The 19690-nt window shown below is 39.8% G+C and overlaps 1 protein-coding gene across 1 annotated transcript in view; it reads left to right on the forward strand.

Moving 5' to 3' along the window:
* Window positions 1–19690, forward strand: part of LOC134435336 (M1-specific T cell receptor beta chain-like) — a 46951-nt gene that overhangs the window by 25366 nt on the left and 1895 nt on the right. Inside the window, exons 4-9 of the mRNA XM_063184230.1 lie at window positions 12927–12979; window positions 15349–15705; window positions 16059–16082; window positions 16196–16296; window positions 17801–17826; window positions 19568–19614. Coding sequence (XP_063040300.1) covers window positions 12927–12979; window positions 15349–15705; window positions 16059–16082; window positions 16196–16296; window positions 17801–17826; window positions 19568–19614 — 608 coding nt within the window. The remainder of the gene's footprint in view (window positions 1–12926; window positions 12980–15348; window positions 15706–16058; window positions 16083–16195; window positions 16297–17800; window positions 17827–19567; window positions 19615–19690) is intronic.

Below are 19690 nucleotides of genomic sequence, written 5' to 3' on the forward strand. Positions count from 1 at the left end.
GCTGCACACATGTGTGTGTGTGGATGGGTGGGAGTTAAGAGACTAATGTGTCAGACACCAAACAGATTGAGCGAAGGCATAGTTAACATACGATAGTCTCAGGTGCTTTCAGACCTTCACAATGTGGAAGATCTTTGTTGTGTGCTCCTTTGTTTTCAACACTAGTAAGCCACAACACTTTTTAAAATTTTACTTTACAATTAAGCACTTTTCATGCCAAAATCTTCAATTTTATGGTAAATATATTTAATGGAGGATACCTAAAGTAATTTATCTTCCACACAGGGTCTACATTGGGAATTACGATCAACCAAGAGCCTCGGGAGCTTTTTGGAATATATACAGAAAGCACATCAGTGACTCTGAACTGCGATCATGGAGATAGCAGCTATTTTCGAATGATGTGGTACAGACAGCACGGCGATGGTGGAGAGTTGGAACTCATGGCTTTCTCCGTTGGTAAAGGCAGTGGGGATATAGAGAAACCCTTTGAGAAAGATAAATATGGTCTCGACCGGCCCGAGGTGTTGAAGTTCTCATTGGAGATTAAGAATCTGGATGTCACAGACTCTGCCATTTACTTCTGTGCAGCCAGTATCCACAGTGGCACATTTCATTACATCAACAATACAATAACCTCTGCCATAACACAGGGAGGGAGGTGGAGAGAGAGAGAGAGAGAGAGACAGGCAGAGAAGTGGTGGTGGGGGGTTTCCTTTTATTGCAGATGGGCCTGTCGACGGACCTATTCACTAGAGGTGGGATTTATGGCTCTTTGACGGGATCCAGATCATAGTGGCTCGTTCTTTTGGCTCTTTTTTAATTATTTATACAGTGTTTAGAATGTAATATTTTGACTCCACCTCTACGTCATTTTGTCTAAACAACAACGGATTTTCCTTGTGCTTCTAAAGACTGCTTCTGGGAATCTTTAAAGGGACACTGTGCAGGAAATGGTCAAAAAATGTACTGCAACTATGCTGTTCATTGAAACTGTGCTGCCTGTTGCCAAATTTGATCTTTACATGAAAGTTTACTTAGTAATACACAAATATTTTCTAGTATGGTCCAAGTACAGTCATTTTTGCAGCTAAAAATGGCTCTTTTTGGAAATTCAAAATGGTGGACCATGGAGAAGATCCCCCTTTTCATGTATGAAAATTGCTAATTTTCCAGTCATAATGAATACCTAGAATTTGATGGTGGTGGTAAGTATTGATGAAAAAGGTAACATTAGTGAATGGGCAGCATGAATTCTGGAAATAAACAACAAAAAAATCTCCCACAGTGTCCCTTTAAGGCAGACAATTGTCAAATGTCAAGGTCATGTGCTTAAAATTAATGAAAAATGAACAAAAAAGCAGTTAAGTGGCTCCCCCAGCTGTGATCCGGTTCCCATCGTTCAATTCTGGGAGCCGTTCAAAAGAATCGGCTCGTTCACAAACGTCACAACTCTACAATTCACTCTTTGCTACAACACTTACATAGCTACATCATAACAACAACATAGCTAATATATTACAGAGAGCTTTAAGTAGCATGTTAAGAATTGGTCATTACAATTATGTGGTACAATTGTGACAGTAAGGGTAAACTCTGTGGCAAGGCTGTAACATTAAGCATTCTACATCAGACAGTCTAGAATGAGAACATGAGCAGTGGTTTTACTTTCTGAATGTGGGATTCACATATCTTTGGCGATACAATTTAGATCATTTGGCTTGCTGGTCTTGGGTTTAAGGCTTTGGGTTAGGAATAGTCAGGGTTACGGTTAGGGTTAGGATTAGAGTTAGTTAGGCAAAATTCAAAATGTATTTGGAAAACACATTTTATAGTCAACAGAAAATGAAAAAGACTATGTGCATTAACAGTGCACAAGAAGTTGAAGTGAATGATTACATGAATGGAAGAGGATTGGGAGGCTGCACACATGTGCGTGTGTGGATGGGTGGGAGTTAAGGGACTTATGACATGGTGCTGTGTGTGTCAGACACCAAACAGATTGAGTGAAGGCATATTTAACATACGATAGTGTCAGGTGCTTTCTGACCTTTTAATATTACAATGTGGGAGATCTTTCTGCTGGGCTCCCTTGTTTTCACCACTAGTAAGCAACAACTAGACTTACTTATTTTACCTAAAATACATTTTTCTTTACCATTAAGCACTTTTCATGACTAAATTTGAACTTTTTATGGCCAATACATTTTATGGAGAATACCTAAAATAATTGTTCTTCCACGCAGGATCTACATTGGGAATTACGGTCAACCAAGAGCCTCGGGAGGTATTTGGCCAATTGAAAAGCGCATCAGTGACTCTGCACTGTGATCATGGAGACAGCAACTTTTTGCGAATGATGTGGTACAGACAGCAGGGTGATGGTGGAGAGTTGGAACTCATGGCTTTCTCTTATGGTAAAGGCAGTGGGGATGTAGAGAAACCCTTTGAGAAAGATAAATATGGTCTCGACCGGCCTGAGGTGTTGAAGTTCTCATTGGAGATTAAGAATATGGATGTCAAAGACTCTGCCATCTACTTCTGCGCAGCCAGTATCCACAGTGGCACATTTCAGTACATCAACAATACAATAACCTCTGTCATAACACAGGGAGGGAGGGGGAGAAAGAGAGAGAGAGAGACAGGCAGGCAGACAGACAGACAGACGGACAGACAGGCAGAGAAGTGGTGGGGGGTGCCTTTTACTGCAGATGGGCCTGTCGACGGACCTATTCACTCTTTGCTAAAACACTTATGATCAACATAGCTAATATATTACATCATAACAACAACATAGCTAATATATTACAGAGAGCTTTAAGTAGCATGTTAAGAATTGGTCATTACAATTATGTGGTACAATTGTGACAGTAAGGGTAAACTCTGTGGCAAGGCTGTAACATTAAGCATTCTACATCAGACAGTCTAGAATGAGAACATGAGCAGTGTTTTTACTTTCTGAATGTGGGAATCACATATCTTTGGTGATACAATTTAGATCCTTTGGCAGGGTTAGGAATAGTCAGGGTTACGGTTAGGGTTAGGATTAGAGTTAGGCAAAATTCAAAATTTATTTGGAAAACACATTTTATAGTCAACAGAAAATGAAAAAGACTATGTGCATTAGCAGTGCACAAGAAGTTGAAGTGAATGATTACGTGAATGGAAGAAGATTGGGAGGCTGCACACATGTGCGTGTGTGGATGGGTGGGAGTTAAGGGACTTATGACATGGTGCTGTGTGTGTCAGACACCAAACAGATTGAGTGAAGGCATATTTAACATACGATACGTCAGGTGCTTTCTGACCTTTTAATATTACAATGTGGGAGATCTTTCTGCTGGGCTCCCTTGTTTTCAACACTAGTAAGCAACAACTAGACTTTATTATTTTACTTAAACTATATTTTTCTTTACCATTAAGCACTTTTCATGACTAAATTTGAACTTTTTATGGCCAATACATTTTATGGAGAATACCTAAAATAATTGTTCTTCCACGCAGGATCTACATTGGGAATTACGGTCAACCAAGAGCCTCTGGAGGTATTTGGCCAATTGAAAAGCGCATCAGTGACTCTGCACTGCGATCATGGAGATAGCAGCTATTTACAAATGATGTGGTACAGACAGCAGGGCGATGGTGGAGAGTTGGAACTCATGGCTTTCTCTTATGGTAAAGGCAATGGGGATATAGAGAAACCCTTTGAGAAAGATAAATATGGTCTCGACCGCCCTGAGGTGTTGAAGTTCTCATTGGAGATTAAGAATCTGGATGTCAAAGACTCTGCCATTTACTTCTGCGCAGCCAGTATCCACAGTGGCACATTTCATTACATCAACAATACAATAACCTCTGTCATAACACAGGGAGGGAGGGGGAGAAAGAGAGAGAGAGAGAGAGAGAGAGAGAGAGAGAGAGAGAGAGAGAGAGAGAGGAGTGGTGGTGGGGTGGTTGATATCTCTCATTTATTAATCTACTCTGCCCTCTTATGTTGCATCAGAGTAATAACAGGGGTGATGTAAGGGCATAGCATTACGTGTTTAGTTATTAAAGAAAATCACACCCGGAGTGAAGTTTTTTGAAAAACTGGTCTTGGCCTGGGTTAGGGTTTTTATATCCTTATTGTCTTGTAGAGTGACAACACTATCACTGTTTTGGGTGCTCATTAAGGCACATAGTGCCCTGAACCATGACAAAGTCATCTGAAAGGGCTCCGCCAATTCTCCACCCCTCTCTCCCTGGGCCCAGGACAACTGACCCCGTTGTCCCCACCTGTCAGCTTCCCTGATGCCACACCCAGTTGCTATTGTCACACATAACACTCAAAAAAATCATCACTATGGTGGGTAGGGTGGTTGCAGAAATATTCTTAAGTCCAAAACTACTGACTCAGTCACACTTTACCCCCCTGAACTACAGCCCTGCCAGTGGTTCCCAACCTTTTTCAGCGGGGACTCCGTTTTGGACTTAAGAATATTTCTGCAACCCCCCACCCACCATAGTCTTAGTCTAGCAATGGATTTCTAGCAATATTAGCGGACAAAATATTAAAGGGAAATCTAGCAATATTAATGGACAAAAAATGCCATAAGACTATTGCCATTGATGCCACTAAAATCCGAAATCGCCCCAGACTGTCAGCATCATGTTTCCTCTAATTTCTACCTGTACTGGTACAGACAGAAGAGAGAGGGACACCTGGACCTGGTTGATTTCTCATTTGGAAGAGACGACGGCACGCAAGAAAAGCCTTTCAAGGAGTCCAAGTACAAAGTCACTTGTCCAAACGTGTTGAAGCCATCCAAAAAGGGAGGAAAGCCTTTAATATGTGTATGTATGTTTGTAATGTCTCGTGGGTAATGTCTTTTTGTATTTATGTATGTGTGTATGCTACTTGGCACCTTAATTTCCCCCTGGGATCAATAAATGATACTCTACTCTACTCTATATTGGCCTTCATAAGAGCATTATTTTGCCATGTTATATTAAAGCCTTTTAAAAATATTTTCCTCAAATCTCAGAGTGCCTTTTTTGGACCTCCTCTTCATCCGGTACAGATGAGCACCTGAGTAACATTGTTTGCACAGTCTCTTGAGCGTTCTAAGCCCTTATGTGTCATCCCTGGAGGTCAGCAAATTGGAGCCTGAAGACGCTGTTGTGTATCTATCATATGTGGCAGCAGTGCAGCACAATGATGACATTCAGCAAGTCAACAACCCCAAAGCAGCCGAGGAGCATGGCACTATCTTCATGAATATGTCCATATGTTTCACAGGTGTAACACCTGTTTTCAACCATTCAGTCTGACAATTTGAGGTGTAGGTCTATTTAAGCAAATTACTCCATACAATATGGTAGATATGGGCTAACGATATATGCAAAATATACAGCATATATTAATAGATAGAATAGAATTAGATAGAATTAGAATAGATGTTATATATTTTATTAAGAAAACATAGAACTAGCCATACTTTTGTGTGGGACACATACTGATACTCGGTGAAGACAATCTATGATTATGTATAAAGATAGATTCTACACGTTGCCATGGACAAGACAGTGCTCGTCAAACATATTACAGGTAGAGTAGAGTAGAGTAGAGTAGCCTAGAGTACAGTACAGTAGAATAGAGTAGAGTAGAGTAGTTATACCATTTGTTAATGTTAAAGGAAGTTAAGGTGTCTAGTAGCATACACACAGAATACACAAGACATTACACACATTGTTGCACATATATTAAACATAGCACATGCGTTTACGTTGATCACACACACACACACACACACACACACACACACACACACACACACACACACACACACAGAGTGACATTGATGTCAATGACGTGTGTCAGGAAAAGCAGGCAAGGAGGGAGGCAGGGTGCAGAGAAGAGGTAACTAATGCTTGCTACTCAGTGTTCTCCCTTCAAGTACAGCATAATAAGACATGTGGGTGCTGCTCAAACTCTGGCCTTTACTTCTACTTTCACGTAAGAGTTTTTATATGTAAAATTGCTAAACTATGATTCATTTAAGATGGCATTTGATTAACTACCTTATCACGTTGAATAATCCATAATGGTAAAACAAATATCTGCTTCTTCACAGATTCATTCGCAGTGAACATTGTTCAGGATCCCCCCCATGTTGCAACTGGGGACAAAACCCAAACCCTACACTGTGAACATGACGATAGCTCGCATTACTACATGTTCTGGTACAGACAAGAACACGGCAGACAGCTCAACCTCATCGCCTTCTCTATGAATAAAGGAAACGCACAAATCGAACTCCCGTTTAAGGACTCCAAGTACACAATGAATCGGCCAGAGATTAAGACTGGTTCTCTAGAGATCAACAATCTTGAACCAGGAGACTCTGCGGTGTACTACTGTGCGTCTAGCATAGCACAGTCACACACAACACTTCCTCTGACGAGCAATAACACTGCTGTGGTGGAGAGGGATCTCAAGAGTAGCAGGGCAACTGCAAACAATGATGCATGTTTATTATGCACTTGGTAAACCTTAAGTAACACTTTGGTTATGTTGTTCATCAAGCATTTTCAACAATATAGTTTGTTACTTCTCATCTGTAAATCAGTCAGTTCTAAGCATACACATAATATATTCACGCCCCACAGAGAGGGAAGGATTGCAGATGAGCAATAACACTGCTGTGCTTTATGGTGGAGTTAGTGTAAAAGGGTAACCATAGGCTATACAGTACATCCCATGATGCATAGCCTCAGCTAAGACTTCATCGTCATTATTTCAGAATTTTCAACAATTTTAACTATTGTTAACATTATTGTTAATGATATTTTTATTGGTTAACATTGGTTAATCAGCCATGAATTTATACTATTTCAGTAAACAAAGACAAATAAAACAGACAGCAGACTAAGAGAAGGATAGCAAAGACAATAGATGCATGGAAATAGATGCATGGATCTCAAATCATTATTGAAAATCTTTTTTTTTTTTGCTGAGGTCATTTTTTCATAAATTATGAATTTGACATTTGACTGTCACCAGTCAGGGTGATGCAGGAGCGGTCCTCTGTTATCGGCTAAAAAAGTAACGTCTGCCATGAAACATCTGCTTTTGTCTTATAAAGATGGATATTACAAAACTGACACTAGCTGAACTTGAAAGCATTGCTCCCCCTCTAGAGGCAAGGCGTAAAATCAAAATAACACAAATCAATCTGGCCTTACATTGCATGTCAGCATTCTGTCTGTAGGCTATCCTTGTTTGTAAATGAAAACTGTTTGCCAATGTAAACATGCCCTATATATACACAGGTGTCCTAAAGGACCATTTCATGTTTACATGCTGGAAGATTTCCTGCAATATCTTCACTGTCATAACTTGCAACTATCACTATTGTGCAGTGATTCTCAAAGTGTGGTCGGGACCCACCTTATGGGTCGCCAAAGATCCACAGGGGGTCGCGGAGCCCTCTTGATTTTAAGGGGTTTCATTTTAAATATATATAGCCCATGTTGAATAAAAGACAAAGCATTTAACTAATAAATGCATAGAAGCAACAAATTGTAAGTGCTACATTAAACATTTATTCTATATTTGACCAAAGACGAATTGAGGAATAAAATAACTAAAATTAGTTTTCGCAGGAAACAGAGGGCATCTTGTGACTCCGTCTCGTGCGGGCGCTCGCATGGTTGGGTCACCAAAGCTTACAATAGTAAAAACATGGGTCCCTTAAGAAAAAGGTTGGGAAACACTGTCCTAAAGGACCATTTCATGTTTACATGCTGGAAGATTTCCTGCAATATCTTCACTGTCATAACTTGCAACTATCACTATTGTGATATCCATTCTTCCACAGCATTTTAAGAGTCAGTGGTCTTTTGTGCCACTAAACCTCTGTAAATGTTAAGAGTACAGAGGTAAGTGAGAATGTAGTACCATCTTAACAAAGACAGGGTGTCTTTAATTATTGTTGTGTCTGATTAATTCACAATGATTTGATGAAAAGAGATAGCATAGTGACCCCTGTAGGATGATACGAGAATTGTAGCTGAGCACAACTTGCTCTAACCTTGGCAGCTCTTGCTCAGGCAGTAAAAAGGACAAAGTGGTCTGTTTTACTATGACACAAGACTAAACACAATAGAATGTAATAGATGTTGTTGTAAAAATGAATTCATTAATTGTTTCAGCTACAAAGTGGCAGTTGGAAATACCAGATGTTGATGAATATGCTTGTATATCTTTTCTTAACTTTTTTTGCTTCGACACTTAAAAATGTTTGTTGTGCATTTTACGTTGCTTTTTCGGCTAGATATAAAATTAAAAATAGTATTACTTTGGTAGACTCTATACTCCATACGGAATTTGAAAGACACACCACAGCACATAACCAGGGGCGGATTAAGAAATTAAGAAAGTCACCGTCACCGTCACCGTCATTTCAAATGCTGAATCCACCAAACAGTAGGTAGGCCAACACACAAGTATTTTTGTAGCACACAATCAATGGTAGCAACTCATGAACTCAAATAACTGGAAAGATAATTACTGCAAAGTCGGTTTTGAAGGCTGGTTTGGTTAGTGGCCAAGGGGCCAAGTTGGCCTGGCCTCTTGGGGCCTTGGCCCTTTGGCCCCCTTGGGCCCCCCACCATCGAACCTGGCTTGGCCTAGGGACTGTACCAGTTCATTGTACACTATTGTCTGGCACATGAAGCACCTTGGAAAGATTGTCATTGCGAAGGCTGTTTTGAAGGCCGGTTTGGGTCGTGGCTGAGGGGCCATGTTGGCCTGGCCCTGTCTGGGTCGAGGACATGGGGCCAAGTTGGCCTAGGGACTATACCAGGACATTGTACACTATATTGGCACATGAAGCAACTTGGAGAGATTAGTATTGAAATGTGGTTTTGAAGGCCGGTTTGGGTCGTGGCCCCGGCCCGGTAGGCCCGTTCATTAATCCACCCCTGCACATAACCCACAGAATGAAACATTCATGTTTGAAAGAGATGTACTGTACAACTGGCCAGATGAGTTTATAAAATAAAAAAATATATCAGGCTGAAAGATCAGCGGAGGCTGAAAGATCCCCTTCAGCAACAAAGAAGAGAGAAGGAATGCTCCAGTGGATCACAAATGTTATGCCCAGAAAGTCGGGTGCTTATAAAAAACTGTGTCCTAAAAGTCGCAAAAAGATTAAAGTATTGACACACTCCAATCATTAAAAAAGCCTTTATTAAATACTAGCTACATGCCAACGTTTTTCCGATATACTGTCTTCATAAGGGCATCAACACGTTTCCCTCTTTTTATAATCTTCAGTTGTTGGAACATGCAGGAAGTGGGGTGCTCCGGGTGCTGCAGCACCCACCACCATCATTTCAAAGTGAGATGTAAAAGAAAAAATGGTAAAATCTAGCCATTCTTATTTAGGCTAAAACATATGAGGAATTTAGTCAGATGGGATTCGCCATTCCAAAATTGATTAGAATGCAGGAAATTGCATGTAAAAATCTCATTTTTTTTCGGGGAGAGGACTCCCAGACCCTCCGCCCATCATAGCAACCCCTGGCCAAAATGACTTCCTGTGTCCCTGCGCTTGGCTGTTCAGGCTTGGCTGTGAAGCTGTGTCTGGGAGAGAAAGCCTGCCCCGCTAATCTCACTTTGCGCTTGTAGCACATTGTACGGGTAGCAAAGCAAATGTATTTCACCTTCCACTGAAATTATAATGTGGACATTATTGAAATAGATTATTGAAACAGTATGATAATATCATACCGCTTAGTCTTACCTCAAAGCATTTTGTGTGTGTTATGTGTTCATTGAAAATGAGAAAAGAGGGTTTTATTGTTGGTTTATACAAACAAATATTTGCCCATCTATGCTTGTTTGTTTACCCTTTATAACTCCAACTGATTGTTATAGCAATAATGGCGATATGTTATAAAATACAGTAAGGCCTTAGATTCTCCCTCAAAACACTGGTGTAATGTTGAAGATTTTTTTCTGTAAAGTCCTTCACTGGTATATAAAAAACACTTTTACGAATCTTAACTTTTTTGAGGAATGCTTTGACGAATAAGAAGCAAAACATCTTGTACAAGTCTGTGATATTGGCTGAGATCTGGGTCAAGGGGTGTGGTGTTGCTTTAAGTATAGGCCATGTCACTGGTGAGAGCCTTGAGGTGAGTAGTACGATGATGATGAGCTAAAAGTGAACACAAAGGCCTTGTTTGGCTCATCGAGCTTCACCGAAATAGAAAAAGTGGAAGTGTGTCTTCTGAGCAGCCTCAGGAGCACCTGAGAATAGAGATGTCTGAGAATAGAGCTGGAAGTAGCAGTGGGGGTGGTGGGTGGGGGTGAGGCCGTGTGTGTGTGTGTGTGTGTGTGTGTGGCGTCACGTGTCTCTCTGTCTGACTGACTTGTCTGTTGTTTTTGTGTGATAGTTTAGCACCGTGGGGACAGGGGGCCACCGTGATACAACTCCATAGAGCCGCCGTACAAAAACCTCATGACACTTCACTACATCGCCATGGCGACTACAGAAGAGCAGAACAACCAGATGAATTCAAAAATAGGATTTTACCTTTACTCAGGATAATCTACATTCGGAAAATCCAAGAGATTTTGAATACACTTTTATGGATTTCACGCACCATTGGTTCTGAAGAAGGAGCAAAATCAAAGGATACCCTTATTTTATAGCTGTCTTAAAATAACTGCTCATCTTTGAAAGGCTTTTGGATAGTTCATTTCACTGTTCTCATGACAAGGATTACATCTAAGGTTGCATTATAACAGCCTCATATTTGAGAGCAAGGATACAATTGGATTACTTTTCGAAATGAAAACGGCCAATGTGACACTGGAAGTCAAGCATTCTTTGGGAACGGGACAAAACTGACTGTTTTGGGTGAGTAAAACCATTAATTGTTTTCAAATATGCCAGCCAAATTGTAGTTCAATTAGTCTTTCCCAATGGCTCTAGAGTTAGATTAGGTTAAAATGCAGAAAGGGGCTGTGAAGTATGACAGTGTTTACAACACTGGCGTGATTGTTGTATCTCGGACATTTGTTCAGCTTGAACTGAAGGACAAATTTCCAAGTTAGCCACAGTCAAATTTGTGCTTACTGCCTCACTGTGCCAATGCAAACCCGGCATACTTTGGAAATGGGACCAAACTGACCGTTTTGGGTAAGAGCACACTGCACACTGGGGTGAAAACCTCTTGAAAAACGGCAATCCAGCATCACAAACCTGTCAGGGTTTTGATTTGAGCTTCTAGATTCCAGAAAGATATCTGATATGGTACAAACATAGGTGTTTCTATTGAAGGTGAGAATAGTGGTTATCAGATTATTTTAGATACTTTTTGCTATGAGGGTCTAGTGCTGTGCCAACTATCAAGCTTATTTCGGCGCTGGAACGAAACTGACTGTACTTGGTGAGTAAATTGTCCATGCACAACATTAAAGATACAGACTGATCACATCCAAGTATCCGTAGCTAAGTTCTTTGATACAACTAAACGTATACAGTTTCGTACTATGTCAAGACCAATTGCCTATTTAACACCTCTGAAAATGAGAGAGTCAGGGTTAAACTAAAGCTTCTCGTAGAGTCTGATGCAAGGTTATGTGGACCAGGGGTCTTGCACTATACCGTACATTATTATTCATGTCTGGACCCACTGTGCCTTTGGATCGAGTCAAGCTTATTTCGGCTCGGGCACCAAATTAACTGTTCTGGGTAAGACACATCAAACTAACACACATACACACTGCACACTCACAGCTTTCCGTAGTTTATTACAGTGTATGATTTTCGCTGGAGGGAAGTAAGGTGGGCTAGTGGTGTTGTAGTTGCCCTGTACTACATATTATTATCCATGCCTGAAGCCGCTGTGCCTCTGGATACAATCCAGCCTACTTCGGCTCGGGCACCAAATTAACTGTTCTCGGTAAGATGCATCAAATCAACACACACACTGCACACTCATAGATTCTCGTAGTTTCTAGGCTGTTTGGTTTTCACTGGAGGAAAGTAAAGATTCATAGGCAGCAGTGTTGAAGTAGTATCGTGTCAATGACTAGCCCTATAAATATTATCCATGTCTGGAGCCGCTGTGCCACTGGAGCGGGTCAAGCATACTTCGGCTCTGGCACCAAATTAACGGTTCTCGGTAAGATGCATCAAACTAATGTATATACACACTGCATGCTTGTAGCTTTCCATCAATGATTGCAATATATGCTTTTCACTGGAGAAAAGTAAAGATACATAGTCAGCAGTGTAGAGGTAGTGTCATGTCTGTGTTTTTATGGGAGAAAGTTGGTTTGAGGGGGTTATAGTGTAAGGACGGCTCTCTGTGCTCCTACTCACAAGCATATTTTGGAAGCGGCACCAAACTCACTGTTTTGGGTAAGAAATATTTTGCTTTGTCTGCCTACTGTACGGTGTATGCGCTGTGAAAAAAGTAAGGGACCCATGATCAATGTCATAATCTTAAATGTGCCATAAAGACATGAGTACAATATATACCTATCCTACATTTCTGGCAGCAGGAGGTTGTTGCCATTTGCTTCATAGTTAATTTGTTGTTGGACATATCATGTTTTGTGGAGTTACTGATTACTTCTTGAGACTATGCTCAAGAATCTGCTGTGTAATTGAAACGCTGGGTCAATTAATGAAATCTGAATCAGGTGAATGAAAATGATAATAGAATTTGAAATTTGGCATTTAAGCAATAATTCAGAGTTGGGATGGCATGGAAATAGCATGTTCATACTTTAAGCGGTGACGTAGGCTATTGTTAGTACAGAAGTCATAGATTCATTTGGATATATAGTAAGCACATTATAGTGAGCAGGGGCAAAGGGCTTGGATGAGCCAAGGCAGTCAGTTTCCGACACAGTGTTGAATCAGTGTGAACTACAACGAAGCTTACTTTGGCAGTGGTACAAAACTAACTGTTTTGGGTAAGTCTTACTTTTTTATTGTTGTGTGGCAAAGATGTACTTATATAAATGAAGATTGACACCTGGCTGGCACAAATATTATTATATTAGAAAACAAAGGGGATGTGATTGATATATTGTGCAGTTGCTGAAGTGTTTGCAGTGCTGGCTTAAAATTGTATTTTTGTCTCAAAGTACTCTGAGGTTTTCATTGGGCTTGATATGGCTATGATAGCACAGCTAGTCCTTGAATTATGTTATGTGACCACACTCTGTGCTCCAACGACAAGGCAGTGTTTGGCCAAGGCACAAAACTCACTGTCCTGGGTAAGCAAAACGTGTTATATTCCTGTAATTTATAGAAATAGTAAGTTATTACATCTAAGAAGTAAATGGTAGACATTTTTTATTATGTCTTAAATATGACATCCATCCATTCAAATGGGGTAATTTGTATGCAATGGCATAATGCAGCATATCGTCTTAATATGCTATTTTACCTCAGTAGGCTATGTGGTTGTCGAGTCAGTTAGCCAGATGTAGCTAGGTGTTTTTATTGCTGCCACTGAGCAGTGTGAACACTCAGCCAGCATACTTTGGAAGCGGGACCAAACTCACTGTAATTGGTAAGAAAATATTACTTCTTGTCTCTATGGTTAATGTATGTCCGTTTTATTCAATACTTTGACTCTGTTGAGGGGAAATGTGGACTGTATAGATATTCTGATGTTCTGATGTTTCATGACTAGTTGTGGATTTGATTATATACAGTATGAGAGCAGTTTTGGGACAGGCTGTTTGCATGGAATGTATTTTACCTTGGAAGTGAAGTGAATAACGTGAAAAAAATGAGTTGTCTCGTCTCATGCACTTTATATTCAGTGTGTTCTGCTGGAAATATCAGAGTCACTAATGAGCTTCTATAATGCATGTGTTGACTAAGACTTAATATAAAAATACAGTGTGTATGTGAAAATTGAGATTACATCTGAATTACTCACAGGCGAATTAATGAAGGCAGAATTTAATTTTCCTCTCTCTGAAAGCTATTCATGTGTAGATTGCATATTGACAGAGACGAAAAAAAGAGAAGCATCTTGAGCAAACTGTTCGTGATTTTCCTCTCTGTGATGACTCTGTGTGAGATTACTGTCAAAAACCCTCCTAAACTGTAAATTAGTTTTATATCGGTAATGGACAGTCTCTCAGCCTTTATCCCTTTGAGGAGTAAGGAATTTCTAGAGGTTCTTCTATAATTTTTCTAGAACACTCTACAGCTCCTATAGACGTCTGTGTTAAAAATCTCGCAAAGACATTATGACATCATAATGAGAACTCAAAATTTGGGCAAAATTCTAATCACATATTTGTGATGGTACTCCTCAAAGGGTTAAAGGCTATGTGACACAAAATCAGTTGCCAACAACTGTTCTAAACAGAAAGACTCCATGCAAAAATGATCAGAAATGGGCAACACCCACCAGTCAAAAAGTAAAAAATGTCTGGATGGGGTAGATGAAGTAAGCTTAGAGCTGATATCTGGCATGCAGATCTCAGATGATGACCCACCAATTCCTACTCTTACTTGTAATGGTGTAGTGACATGTAGAGTGAAAAGATGTTGTTATATTTCAACATTAATATCACACAGAAAACAATACAAAACAAGATTATATAGTTTTAATTGTTAAAAATGTGATAGTAAAATGGTATAGGTTGGTTGAAAACCCACTAAATATTGGCATTATGGGAGAAAAATGTTCTGTTTCTTTCTCATCAGTCTTGAAGGTAGCTGAGTAGGTAGCTAGTTTTTGTCTCTGTGAGAGAGTAGTGTGCTCCGGCACGTATCCTGCTTATTTCGGAAAGGGGACAAAGCTAACAGTTCTTGGTAAGTCTTTGTTTCAAGTGATTTTATTATACATCCGGACCAGGGTAATAATTCTGTGATTCAGTTCTGTTGTTGTTGTTGTTGTTGTCAGTTCTATTGTTAGTGAAAATGTGTAGTGTAGAGAAAATGTGTGGTGAATTCACCTTCAGGGAATTCAAGGCATTTGTATTTACGCATGTGCTGCATGGCATTCAAATGCAGCTGGAAGTGATTCAATTGTTTGACAAAACTGTCTTTGAATTGCATAGAAACTGCTGGACTGAAGAGATATAGCCTACTGTACATCCAATGATGGAAATCATTCTTGGTCTTTATAGCATTGATCATGAGTTTGACTTGCTTTAACATTGATGAGTTGCATGATCAACCGTATGTTAACACTTCAAAGATCACGTCAAAAACACAGTAATATATTCATAAAAAACAACTCCCTTAGAGTTGATTAATATAGAGAATATGCTGTGTACCTACATACTCATGTCTACATTTGTTTTGCCTTTAGAACCTGGGAGGGACCCCGAACTCCCCAAGGTGGAGGTATTGCCTCCTTCCACAGGTGAAGAGTGTGACAAGGATGTTCAGTCCCAAAGGAAGACGGTGACCCTGCTCTGTGTGGCCAAAGACTTCTACCCTGACCATGTGTCTGTGTCCTGGGAAGTCAATGATGTGGAGCGCAAGGAGGGAGTGGGAACGGACAACAATGCCATGTTGGACGGAAAGAACAAGACATACAGCATCACCAGCAGACTGAGGGTCCCAACAAAGGAGTGGAGAAAGTCTACAAACAAATTCAGATGTGTTGTCCATTTTTTCAATGGGAAAGAGACAGTCCCTAAAAATGCCACTGTGGATGGAATTGGTATGACCCTCAAATAAAACAAATAATATTCACATTTACTGTATTTCCATAGTAAGTTATGTAGTTATTTGAGGGAGATATATATAGATGTGCTCAGATCTAGGGGCAAGAAAAAGCAAATGAATGAATCACATGTCGTACTAAGTGCAGTTGGTAATCATATTCATTAAGTCAATGCTTGTCTGGTGAAGGGCCTCAGACTGTTAACGAAATTTGTTTCATGTTTAAAGGAAGGAGAGGGGATACAGGACAGGTTCAATTGTGGTATTTTTTTGCTTGAGAACTCACTGATGCATGTAAAAATGTGTACGCTGTCTAATGAAATATCAATCTGATCTTGTTTCTATTCATAGCATCTTCTGACGGCGTAGAGCCAGGTAATTGCAAACACATTAAATATCTTCATAGTCATCAACTACCATATTACTAAGGTCAATTGCAATAATTGAACTGTGGAAGTTACATGTTATGTATTTTTCGTTGTTTGCAGAGGAATACATGAGGAGTGCTCAAACGGCCAAGTTTGCATACAGCATCTTCATCGCCAAGAGCTTCCTGTTCGGACTGTTCGTCCTAATTTTTGTGACGAAGGTAAGTTGAACATATACAGGTAGGGTACAGTAGATACTATGTATGGGTATGTGCCAAACACACGAGGGCAGAGTTGTATACAGTAGAAAATAGAAGTACACTAATAAATGTAATTACAACACTAGAAGTATGATATTACAAAGTTGAAGTCATTACATTACATTACATTTAGCAGACGCCTTTGACGAAAGTGACTTCCAAGGAGAAAATTTAAGCAAGAACAGAGTAAGGCGCAGTGTACAGTTGCAACACTGACAATATTGTCCAACACAAAGTAAAGACGAGGTAGCAAAAAAAAATAAGATGCATTGAAAAAGTGACAAAAAGTATACAAAGACGTAAAGGTGTAGTGTGCAATTGCAACACTGACCGAGTTGTCCAACACATGCTACAGTCATGTAATACAGTACCATTAGTGTTGTAATTACATTTGTAAGAGTCTTTCCACTTCTACTTCATACAACTCTGCTTAAGGGAGATGCTGCAGAGGGGTGTAAATGACCAACCTCACTTCTCGGTGTGAGAGAGTGGTCCGCCCACTGGACCTGAGGTCCAAAAAATACAAATCTTATTTCAGTAGACCTATAATGCACGCCGTTCAACCAGTGGTACACTGTAATAGAAATTGAAAAGTCATCTGCCATAGTATGACACTACGATGACATAACACAAGGCCTTTAGTAATGCACTACTACGACTTGGATATTGCCATTCTGGTAACGGTAAATTTACAACGCTGTGTCATTATGGGTTAAACAAACGGCAATGTTTCGACCCACTAATGGGAAATTCTTCAGGCCTTTATATTTTTGGCACTCATGCCCACTCTTACACTATCTACTATTATTCTCTGGCACATGGAATATTGTTTTTGTGGATGTGCATACACTAACCTCCAAGCAACATCACTTCTCGCACATGGGGTATTGTGAACACGAGCCTTTGCTGTTACACCCGTCATAGGCGTTTGTTATGATGGTGGGTAATAACGTCACTGTTCAGCAGGAACCTCAGAAATCTCCATTATTTTTTATTATTATTTTATAATCTTTCTATATTCATCATATCAGTCTCCAAGCGTATATACTATGTAAGATAAATTATTTAAGAACCAACTTTAATGGTGAAATCTTTATTCATTTAGAAAATAGTGATCTATACATCGAAAAGTAAAAACATTTGAAAGGTGGAGATACAAAGTTTCTAGTGGACAGTGGTGATGATAATTTGGGCAGCCATGGCTTAATGGTTCAGGTGGCTACAGGTTTTGTATCTAGGGTTAGGGGGTTAGGGTATAACCTCTCCCTACACCCTATACACCTTTACCTCTCCCCATATCTCCATCCATGCCTGAAATGCTCTTGAGAAAGGCACCTAACCCCATTGCTCCAGGGACATATCCTAGCTCTAAACTACAAGTTGCTTTTAATGAAATCATGGGCTAAGTTCAAGGTAATGATTTGTAAAATTATGTGTCTTATTTTGTTTAATGCTCTTCTCTCAGATTTCAAAGGGCTCCAATGGAAAGTGGTAAACGGCTGGTGAGAGGATGACAGTATTCCAGGAAGACTGAAGTGTAGTCCACATCATTGCGTCATGAAGACATGTTTTGATCATTTGTTTGTTTGTTTTATTTGTTTTACAGATATTTTTTTGCATAGATAATTATCTTTTTGCTTGTGCAGAGCAATTTACCAAGTATATCTTGCCTTGATCAGTATGCATGCAACTCAAGTAATCCATCTTGAATTGTTAAGAATGGTGAGGTGTGGTAGTCTAAAGTACAGTACAATGCATACATTACATGTGTAGCATGTACACATATAACCTTCTTTTGTGTGTTGATCTAACATAGCTACATTTCTACAGTATATACCGTATGATGTTTTTGATGTTAGCCTTAATTTGTTTCTTTCTTAGAGTGGAGTTTTTACTACGTGCATATATGACTTATTATTACTACTCGATATCACCAAATAAAGAGCATTTTAGTCTCATTACAGTGTCTCTAATCTCATGACATTTTTCGTATTGTAAAAAATATTAAATATACGTCTTGCTGTAAAAGACGATACACTAAAAGGTAGACTTGCCAAATCATTTCGAACTAGAGTGGAAGATGAAGGGGTATAAGGACAACACTGAGACCATATTCTGCTATAGAAAGCCATGCAGGACAGAAGTTAAAGGAGTATGCCACTATTTTGGGGCTTAATACAGTTAAAATCGTTGGCTGGGGTTTATTAAGGTGGTAAAGTGTCTTATTTTTCATGTGAAGCGTTGTCTTGCTTTAAGACAAGTTAAAAGAGGGAGTATGTCGCTAAGCTAGAGAAAGTCAATGCATCCATGTAGCATTGCTACATGCTACACGGATCCATTGACTTTCACTAGCTTAGCGACATGCTCCCTCTTTTAACTTGTCTTAAAACAAGACAACGGCTTACATGAAAAATAAGACACTTTACCACCTATATAAACCCTGGCCAACGATTTTAACTGTATTAAGCCCCAAAATAGTGGCATACCCCTTTAAGAAGTAGTCTCTAACTGCAGATGGGGTCACCAGCGGGCCTATTCACTATTTGCTGAAAATACTACATCGTAACAACATTGCTATGACAGTACTGAGATTAAGACATAGCCATTACAATTTTGGTGACAGTAAGGTTATAACATAGGCTCTGCACTAAGGGGATAAACGCCAATAACAGAGGCCAAGAAAGAACAGCAGGGAAACAGCATGAGCTTCAGTACACTTGGAAAGCTTTATAAATATTTGCCCATCTGACTTGCCGGGAATAGTGTACTACCTCATTCCTCCTAATCACATACATTATATAGGTATGTGACCCCCCCGATGATGCCAAACACAAATAAATCCTCCAAATAACTCAAGTGACCTCAGCTGGCCCATGTACCCTGCCATACCTTATGCCAAGTCAGCAATGACACCACTGACCAGTCATAAGTGTGAATTAAAGCCTTATTTTACACTAAAAAGCACCATTCAGTGACAGAAGGCATGAATGCGAAACAGGCCTTTAAACCTACCATGTTTGATGTTTGTTTGGGAAGATTTGGTGTTGATTGTGCAGAAGGGGCCCCTAGGTCCGGAAACAGATAACGGGGGGACCCTAACCCTTAAACACCTTAAACACACCATACACACACTCTGCAGAGGGCCCCTTAACTAACTGAATACTGCTAATAGACATCAATAGGCGCTGCTTGGCCTTAGGTTTGTGTTATGAGGGAAATCATCGTGTGCAAGCTTCGGGAATGTAGTCTTTGGAGAAGGGACCAAGCTGACGGTTCTGGGTGAGTAAACCACTATTTCAGCTCTATATCACTCTGGACTCGTTTCTATTATGGAATGTGATAAGTCTGATATTGG

The sequence above is a fragment of the Engraulis encrasicolus genome, chromosome 19 (genome assembly GCF_034702125.1).
Source record: "Engraulis encrasicolus isolate BLACKSEA-1 chromosome 19, IST_EnEncr_1.0, whole genome shotgun sequence".
NCBI lineage: Eukaryota > Metazoa > Chordata > Actinopteri > Clupeiformes > Engraulidae > Engraulis > Engraulis encrasicolus.